Source organism: Ursus maritimus, unplaced genomic scaffold (assembly GCF_017311325.1).
Source record: "Ursus maritimus isolate PB19 unplaced genomic scaffold, ASM1731132v1 scaffold_16, whole genome shotgun sequence".
In the NCBI taxonomy this organism is placed as follows: domain Eukaryota; kingdom Metazoa; phylum Chordata; class Mammalia; order Carnivora; family Ursidae; genus Ursus; species Ursus maritimus.
Window position 1 is genome coordinate 452,524 of NW_024424008.1, and position 10,162 is coordinate 462,685.

Here is a 10,162-nt window from a genome sequence, read left to right on the forward strand (position 1 = left end):
CATGATCCCAGGGTCCTGCGATTGAGCCCAGGTTTGGGTTCCCTGCTCAGACTGGAGTCCCTCTCCTTCTGCCCCTCCCCCCCACCTTGCCTCTCATGCTCTCTCTCTAGCTTACCCTCTCTCTCTCTCAAGTAAATAAATAAAATCTTTTTAAAAAAGGAATATTAAATGAACAGACTCTCTTACTGGGTAAATTTTGCACCTTGATTTTATTAGATATTATAGCAATGCAGACTTAGAACATTAATGACCAATACATATATCTCCCTCCCCACACCCATGTCTTAGTAATCATAGTAATCATCGATAATCTATTAATATATCATAGCTATCAAAAAGACAAAATCTGGGGCGCCTGGGTGGCTCAGTCATTAAGCGTCTGCTTTGGGCTCAGGGGTGGTCCTGGTGTTCTGGGATCAAGCCCCACATCAGGGTCCTCTGCTGGGAGCCTGCTTCTTCCTCTCCCACTCCCCCTGCTTCTGTTCCCTCTCTCGCTGGCTGTTTCTCTCTCTGTCGAATGAATAAATAAAATCTTAAAAAAAAAAAAACCACAAAATCTCTTGTTTCTTTTCTACGTAGTGCTAGTCTCACTGGCTTTAAATAGAAGTCAATAAAAATTAACATGAAAATAAAATAACCTGAAATGTATTTAAGGAGATGATATACATGGAGGCCAAAGAATGGAAAGATTTGTTACCCTAATATTACAAAATAACAAGTCAAAATGTATTTTTCAATGTAATGAATAAAAATAAAAGTGAAATTACATACTTAATCATAGAAAAATATAAGAACACTACATACCAAAGTTTCTATTAGGATGGTAATACAGTAGGAAAATCACTTACTGGGAGATGTTATTCCCATTACATATATCAGTTAAAGCACTTATATTAATAACACAGTAAAATAATCTATTGAAATTACTGAAACTCTATAAAGGAATGACAACTCAAAATAAAATATAAGAGCAAAAATTTATTCTGGCACCATAAAAGAAAAGAAGACCCAATGAGTATAAGAAAAATTTTTCATTACTGTTACTCATCAGGAAAATGTGAATTTAAAGCACAGTATGACATCCTACAAAATTTCCAGTGTGGCTGAAAATAAGACTGGTAATTCCAAGTATTCTTCAAGATAGGGGACATCTACTGACCGCTTTGGAAACTGGAAGTGTCTATTAACTCTAAATATTCCCTGTGTACCAGCAGTCACTACTAGGTAAATGTCCAAAAGAAATAAGAGATTATGTGCACCAAAACACATACACAAAAATGTTGCTAGGGATTTATTCAGAATAGTGGAAAAAAATCAAACAAGTCAAAATTTTCAGCAACAGTAGAATGTATACATTAATTGGGTTTTTTTCATTAAAGAAAATACTACCTGTGAAGAAATAAAACAACACAAATATAACAATGAGAAACAAAAAAAGAAAAAGAAAAAAACCAAACAACTGAATTATTGTTATATGCAAAATGGATTCATCCAACAGAAATCTTGTAAAAGCAAAAACCAGATACATTAAATTGTGTTCTTAAGAATTTTAGACTTTATTGTTTTAATGTGGAACTTGGGGGGCAAAAAAACAAGACCAAAACAAACAAACAAACAAACAAACAAAACAACCTCTGCATGAATTAGAAGATAAGGGGCATAGGGACCACAGGGGAAGGGAGGGAAAACTGAATAGGAAGAAATCAGAGAGGGAGACAGACCATGGGAGACTCTGGGCCCCAGGAAACAAACTGAAGGTTACAGAGGGGAGAGGGATGGAGAGATAGGGTTACAGAGTGATGGGTATTAAGGAAGGCACCTGTTGTGATGAGCACTGGGTGTTATACGCAACCAATGAATCATTGAACATGACATCAAAAATTAATGGTATACTGTATGCTGGTTAACAGAACATAACAAAAAAAATTTAGATGGCTGAAAGGATTACCTGTTTAAAGCTGTCACATTTTCCACATTAATATTTAGATGCAACTCAACATTCATCAAAATCCCATTTTGATTAATTTCATATAATTCAATAAATTTTCTGTGAAATTTATTCTGATGAATTATGAAAAGAATAAGGTACATGTCACAACATCGAATTTAGATTATGAGATAAAATCTTAAAGCCTAATAAGATCTGAATATTCTAAATCATATGATATGCAAATCATGGAGTAAAATTGAACCAAATATCAAAGTGACATTATGGTTGATGTTTGTTTTTTATTTATATTTTCCTATATTAAAAATAAAAAGTGAAGGAACTGGACACTTATCTCTCCTTTCTTCATACATACACATGATGTATTTCAGAGCAAACAATTCTGAGACTCAAGCAAGCCTGCTGAGAGGCGGACTCCAGAGACAGTCCAGAAAAACTCCCCTGCCCTATCCCCACCCTTCTTGGATTCTCCTGTTATTAAGATGTTAGATCCAAAGACTTAGAACCTGAGTTCTGAACTCAAGTTCAACTCCCAGTGGTTTCTTTTCTTGTCATGCGGGGAGGCCGTCCCCACTCTATGCCCATGAGAGCCCTAGAAATGAGAAAACATGGCTATAACTGAGCTCATTTAGAAATGCTAAAGGTCTTGAGAGAAGTGAAGTCTTCCTCAGACCAAGGCGCTCATCCTCATCCTCACAGAACCCCTGGTACTTAAGGCAATTTTAGTCCCACTCGTTCGTATCATGGGCTAGCTGGGTGGACAATAGCCAAACGGATGTCTTCAGGGCTCTGATCAGAGCACACAAGCTCTAGGGAAGACATCCTGAGTACGATTTCTCAGGGCACCTGAACCCATTTGGGTTCGTGACCCCTGAGTAGACCACTGCTGTTTTACTCTGTAGGGGTGGAGATTAGGCTACAACTTTTGAGGATAAATTTGTGTGTGGGCTTCTCTGCTTAGTTCAGTACATCAGAGGAAGGCTGATGGAGGAGAGGATGAGGGTATAGATGTATCAGTCCTATATCCTGAGCAAATCTATGGTATCTGAGCAATGATTCATGCTGCTCAAGTAGTCTTCAATGCATTGTGCCTTTTTACATTGAAGGAACCTTATGGAGGGCTCATCTCCTAAAGATGAATGCAAAGATGACAAACTTTGTAATTATACTTGCTTTCAAATTCCAGATCTTTGAATTCATAGAATGATTTTGGGGAACTTAAATTAACTTTCTTAATTTTTTGGGTTTTTTTTTTCATCTGTGTTGTAAGTATGGTTATCTACTTAAGACCCCCCCTTAAGGATTAAATGGGATAACGCCTGCAATGTAAATACTATATGTACCTAATATACGCCACTTCATGTTGATTTATTTTTGTAAAGAGATGGATAGGGGTGTAGAATTTAGCCTGAAAACATTATAGGGTTTTCTTTTTCCGATTTATTCCTCCCCAAAAGCAGGTGTGAGTTTCTTTACCTCCAAGTCCTCTTTTTTTCCATGCTGTGTAGTCAGACAACGAATCAAAAGCTAACAGAATTCGATTTTGTCGGAAGCTAATCCCTGGGTATGTCTTAAAGACTTAATATTAGAATCAGGAAAACTATTAATGCACTGTGGTGTTTGGGGATAGTGTGGACTATAATAAATTTATAGTGATTCCACTGGTTGTCTTAAATTTATAATGAAATTATTTACCAGAAAAATAATAACACTCCCTTAACTTCTCCTGTTCTCTTTTCTTCATTCATTGGGACAAGCAAATGTATGAAAATACATGGCCTCTCTCTGTCAAGTAAGAATTCGCAATATAATAAAGGAGAAAAACATGCAGAAATGTAAAATACAATATGACAAGAGATAGAAGACAGGTAAGTACACATAGCATAGGAACACTTGAGGATGGATGTCCATGATGGTTCAAAGTTCCTAGAAAATATTCTTACAGCTGATATGTGAGCAGATTTTTCAATTCTAACTAGGTTACCTAGGGTTTGTATGTGTGAAGAAACGCCATGACAAAGACATAAGGTTACCACTTTCATGAACTGAGTAGATGACCCATTCCTATGTGCAGAGAGATATAGAAAACATATTTCAAGAGTTAGAAAACTTGTTAATATTTTATAAGACATAGAAGGCCACATTTTCTTTGTAATTTCTTGGTTTTTATTATTTTCTGGTAATTAACATTTGTAACTGTGTTTGTTTATTTATTTACTTGCCTTAAACTACACATGTAATAATACATGAATATATAGAATATATTGGCACTGTTTAAAAATGCCAAGCCATGCAGAGACAGCTAAATTATATGCTCTACACCTCTTCCCATCCATTCCACAGTTTAGATCTCTTCTCCATTGGCTGTGTATACATTTTAGGTTATTATGTTTATAAAATTCTTCTAAATGTGTGTGTATATGCCCATACATATATACATGCTCTTAATTTTTGCATGGGTGTCAATGTTAATGGAAAAAATCAAACTTCTGCTTCATTTTTTTCATTCAAATGTTTTTCTATGTCAGCTTACATAAATACTTATTCTGTGTTTCTGAGCATTCTATAATATAAAGATAACACAGATTTTTAAGTTCAGCATTACTTTATTGATGGACATTTTGAATGCTTCACTATTAATTCTATTACAGGCTCTTTTACAGTGCATATACTTCCATAGGTATATGTGAACATATATGGCAAGTAGTTAAATTGCTCTGCCCAGAACTTTGTTTTTAATAAGAATAATACTATGCAATTTTCCTCTAAGAGTAGGGTCAATCTTCTCCAATCAATTGGGCATAAGAATCACTCTTTAACCCAAACCTCATTAATGCTTGTTATCATCAATCTTGAAATTTTGTTGGTTAAAAATATCATACTGTATGAATTGTATCATATTCATTTAAGTTTTAATTTCCTGAAGTGTGAATGTTTTCTCTACATAATCTTTCCACATATTTTCTTTTTTATTTTTAAAGATTTATTTGTTTATTTTGAGAGAGAAAGAGAAAGGCAGTGAAGGGGCAGAGGGAAAGGAGAGAATCTCCAGCAGACTCCCTGCTGAGCATGGAGCCCGACCTGGGGCTAGATCTCAGGACCTGAGATCATGACCTGAGCTGAAATCAAGAGTCAAATGCTTAACCCGTTAGCCACCCAGGCGTCCCTGTCCACATATTTTCTATTGGTAAAATATGTTTAAATTGTGTAATGGCATAGAGCAAGTAAAAGGAATGAAGGCAAAAGTGCATGAGAAATATGAGAATGTTGATGGAATTACAAATATAGATAAAGGGATATCAAGTTTCATTTTAGGACAAAAGAAGAAAGAATGTGAAAATGCACTAGCTTATGTATATGTGTGTACATAAACGTAAAGTAGGACAGGGTAAGGTTGACAGAGCTGTCTGGTGGCAGATGTAAATTTTCTTTCTGAGGTTGAGAGGTTAATTTTCCCTCTGAGAGGTCACATGTTGAAAGTGAAGGAGGATTACCTAAAAAAAGAAAGCTTAGATTTGGACCAGTTCCTTTATGGAATATAATAGTTGGGTGCTTTTGACCAGTATTCATAATCAAATTAATAGTGATGGGTTTTTTTTCTTGTTGTGAGATACAGAACAATCTTTGTCTTCTTCTAACATACACAAATACAAGTAGACTGTTATGTCATTAGGTCAGTTTTTATCACTACATTTAAGAATAAGGGCTTTAGAATCAGTGCCTGGGCAAGAAACAGGTCTATCACTTATTATAGATATTTAAAGTTATAGAAGTTACCTAAATTCTTCTCATCAAAATGGAGATGAAATTTGTGAGATAATACATGAAATGTTCTCAGGAAAACAACTGACTCACATCAAGCATTTTAAAATGTTTAACTGTTAAATTATTACATAACTCCCCCAATGAATTGGTTTCTCTGGATTTCTCTTCTGTCCCAATTCATAGTGTGCTTCAGACAGAAATGTCATTACCTAAACTTTCCATAGAACCTTGACCCACACCTATCCAGCTGTTTTTGCATTCAAAAGAGAATATCCATCTCTAGGGATCTTGAAGGCCAAATAACCACAGCAAGCAGAAACTCTGGGTACGAAACTTCAATGGAATAATAGCAAAACACATGTCATCACTGTCACTCCATACTGATGCCCAGTCTGCTATGCATATTCCAATCCTGGCTTCAGTGGACACTGACTTAGGGAGCATTTTTCCTGATCACAACACTGCATAATCTTCAGCTGTCCACAATAGTGTTGAAAGGAGTGTCTGTGGAACAGTGTCAATTGTGCTTCTAAGAAGAAAAGGAGGAAAAATCTGTTTATTTTGGGACCACTATGACTTTCAAAATGTTCTACTAGTCTTAGGGAAGAAGTATAATCAGCAAATCACAGCATGGGGTGGGGGGAGGGATCAGCCAAGCAGAAGTGTGCAGAGCGAAGGAAAGGTCACGAGGGGAAGTTTGGATGAATTTGCCTGGAGAGGGAGCTCAGTGGAGAGCCAGTCATAGAGCAGTTCGACTAAGTCGATACATTTAAGGGAGGAAGGAAATTCACGAGCGAGGTTATAATCACATTGCCGCAATTCCCTCCCTGGGAGGGCAGGGGTAAACACAGATGTGTCACCTGTGGACAGTCACAAGTAATGCAAAGAGCTGTTCACTTCCTGACACACTGTTATCAGCCCCACTCTGGTCATCATGCTTATTGAGCTCCAGGTTGGTGTGAAGAACCTCCTTCTGGTCCTTCCCAAGCAAGCAACATAGCCTCCCAAATCTTGGAATTCCATTCTCAAAGCTACACCCTATAACTGAGCTTCTTGGCATGTCCCAGAACCAGGATGACTAAAATCTAAAGAAAAAAAAAAGACATATTTTCTCTTCCTGTCATTCCTCCTGCCTGTGTAATTTATGTCTTACAACTGTTTCTAAGTCCTCCAAACCCATAACTCTTACATATTTTTCCCATATGATTCTACATATATGTTTACAAATATATGTACCTAAATGAAAGAAGTTAGTTGAAGGAGCCAGTATATACAATGTAGTTTCGATGAATTAAGCATACAGCTATTCCACTATGCATCGACACTTATGTTTATTTTATTTTTTTATATTTTTATTTAAGTCCCTGTTAGTTAACATACAATGTAATATGGGTGTTGTATGTAAGTACTGAATCACTAAATTATACACCTGAGACGCTTACACATTGTTTAGCTTTCAGTTGGTATTACTCTCTTTTCAGCGGGTAGAAGATTTTGGATTTTGATACATTTAGCTCCAATTTTGGGGACCTGCATATTTTCCTTCATTTGGAATCTACAGATCAGCCCTATTAACAAATCACAACTACAGAATAAAATATGACAGATATGATGAAATTATTAATAAATATTGACAGACATTGTAACTACTCTATGACCTGCAATTCTCTGCATTTTGGCTGACTAAACTCACCAAAGGATTGAAAATTTATAAGCTATTACTATTTATAAGCTATTACTTCTGTTTGGTGCAGAGAAAAATTCGTGAAGAGAAAGCTAGAAATTCTGACACCTGTTATGTCAACATACAATAAGACTGATGTCCACCCATCAACCTTCCCGTCAACATACAGTAAGACTGATGTCCATCCATCAGCCTTCATTCTCATTGGCTTTCTTGGGTTGGAGGCTGCCCACATCTGGATCTTCATCCCCTTCTGTGTGGTCTACGTTTTGGCCCTCCTGGGAAACTGTTCTCTGCTGTTCATCATCAAGATGGACTCCAGCCTCCATGAGCCAATGTACCTCTTCCTCTGCATGCTGGCTGTGGCTGATCTTATTGTGTGTACCACGGCTGTACCGAAACTTCTTAGCCTTTTCTGGTTCCGTGATGGAGAGATTCGTTTTGAAGTCTGCCTCACTCAAGTGTTCCTGATTCACTCTTGCTCCACCATGGAATCTGGCTTCTTCCTGGCCATGGCATTTGACTGTTATGTAGCCATTCGTAACCCATTAAGACATTCAGCTATTCTGACACACGCTGTAATTGGGGGGATGGGTTTAGGTATAGTACTCGGGCACAGCACTTCTCAGTCCTCACCCTTTTCTGCTATGTTGGCTTCCCTACTGCAGGACCAATATCATTTCCCACACCTACTGTGAGTTCATGGCCCTCATCAAGATTGCCTGTGCTGAGACAAGAGTCCGTAGAGCCTACAGCCTCGTTCTTGCCTTCCTCACTGGTGGGGTGGATTTCATATTGATCATCTGTTCTTATGTTCTCATACTCCACACTGTCTTCCACCTCCCATCCAAGGAGGCCTGACTCAAGACCTTGGGGCCCTGTGGCTCCCATATCTGTGTCATCTTAGTGTCTTATACTCCAGCCTTCTTCTCTTTTCTCACCCATAGGTTTGGTCACCATGTGGCTCCCCATGTCCACATATTTATGGCCACCATCTATCTTCTTGTCCCCCCCCCATGGTGAACCCCATTATCTATGGGGTGAGGACCAAGAAGATATGGGACAAATTCTTAAATTTTTCAGTTTTTCAAAGCCTGTGAGCTAAGTCTTTTGTGTTGGGGAGTAACATATGAGCAAATGTTATATTGTCTATCTTAGAATGTGTGATTCCTTCATGGAGCTCCTCTTTTAATGGTCAGAGGGTGTGGGTTTTCTGTGGGAAGTAACTCATCCAAAGACATATTTTATGTTGTAACAATTGTTACATAGAGGCAAATGTATTATTGAGTATGACTCTTTACCAAAATGTTGAAATATTGTTTCCTAAAAAACACACACACAAGCATAAAATGTAGAATCATCTGAGGCTAAAAACAAGAGATATTTAAAATTAACATGATATATAATCACTTATCTTTGGTTTACCATTTAAGACTTACTACCAGATTTACAAATTTCCTTTTTTTTTTTTTTTTGCCCCAGTTCTCCCCTGAGAGGGGCCTGCATAACTTCCAAATGTTCTCTTTCCATTCTGAAGAAAAGGAATTAGTGCTGTTTCCTTCTTCAATTTGATTCTTTACAAGAGCTATGTTTTTTCCTTGGAAAAGACTTTCAGCACCTGTTCTCTAATCTGTTTAGTTCTGACGCCATAGATTACAGGGTTGAGAGCAGGTGGAATGACTACGTAGAAATTAGCCAAAAGGATGTGGATATAGCGCGGTATATTCCGGCCAAACCTGTGGGTCATAAATGAAAAAAATGCTGGGGTGTAGAAAGCCAACATGACACACACGTGAGAGCCGCAGGTGCTGAGTGCTTTGAGCCGGGCATCGTGGGAAGGCAGTCGAAAGACTGCACGAAGGATCTGGACGTAGGAAATGACAATAGCTATGATGTCCAACACCAGGACAGAGATGGCACATAAGCCATAGACGATGTTGACCCTGATGCTGGCACAGGACAGGCGGGCAATGCCCATGTGCTCACAGTAAGTGTGAGGAATAATTTGGTGTCCACAAAATGGTAACCGTAGGATGAGTAGAACAAAGGGCATGGCAAAAGACAAAGGTCTCAGTAGGATTATCAATGCAATGATGACTACCACCTTGTTTGTCAAGACCAGTGCGTACCGAAGAGGGTTACAGATGGCCACGTAGCGATCATAGGCCATGGCCACGAGCACAGCTGACTCCATGCCAGTACATAAGTGGATGAAGAACATCTGGATGAGACACCCCTCAAAGGAGATTTCTCTCAGTTTGAACCAGAAGATGCCAAGCATCTTGGGGATGGTGGACGTTGACAGGCCCAGGTCGATAGATGACAGAATGGCCAGGAAGTAGAACATGGGCTGGTGGAGGCTGCTCTCGGTCTCAATCACTGAAAGGATGCTTATATTCCCAAGAACAGCTGTCAGGTACACAGCAAAGAAAGGGAAACCAATCCAGATATGTATATGTTCCAGCCCCGGGATCCCCAGAAGGAAGAAAGAGTAGGGATGAAATAGGGTGGTAGTAAGTGAGGCCATCTTCTGGGATATTTTGAGAGTGAAATAGATTATCGATCAAGAACCTCCCATTCACTGAATAAGCCTCGTCCTTGCTTCGTGCACAGAGAAAACGAAGGGTCAGTGAGGGGATCAGACCTGTCGTGTCTACCCATCACTGAGACCTGGAAGGGTACAAATTGAATGGTAAAATGAAGCCACGTGATTTCAGCGTACTTCATCATATCCATTCAATTTAATTAGATATTGGTATTCAATC

General features: G+C 38.3%; 1 protein-coding gene and 1 pseudogene across 1 annotated transcript; one reads left to right on the plus strand and one right to left on the minus strand.

The window, feature by feature from the left end:
* The first annotated feature begins 6,647 nt into the window (after window positions 1-6,647).
* On the plus strand, window positions 6,648-8,497 carry LOC121102939 (annotated as a pseudogene).
* A 435-nt stretch (window positions 8,498-8,932) lies between these two features.
* Window positions 8,933-9,930, minus strand: LOC103681175 (olfactory receptor 52E1-like). Its single transcript, XM_008710706.2, has one exon. It carries the CDS (start codon window positions 9,922-9,924, stop codon window positions 8,983-8,985), a length of 942 nt encoding a protein of 313 aa, XP_008708928.1. The 5' UTR covers window positions 9,925-9,930; the 3' UTR covers window positions 8,933-8,982.
* Between the last annotated feature and the right edge of the window lie 232 nt (window positions 9,931-10,162).

What these genes read in the sequence shown, in the direction of transcription:
- LOC103681175 (XM_008710706.2), bottom strand. Translation starts at nt 9,924, where the DNA reads ATGGCCTCACTTACTACCACCCTATTTCATCCCTACTCTTTCTTCCTT.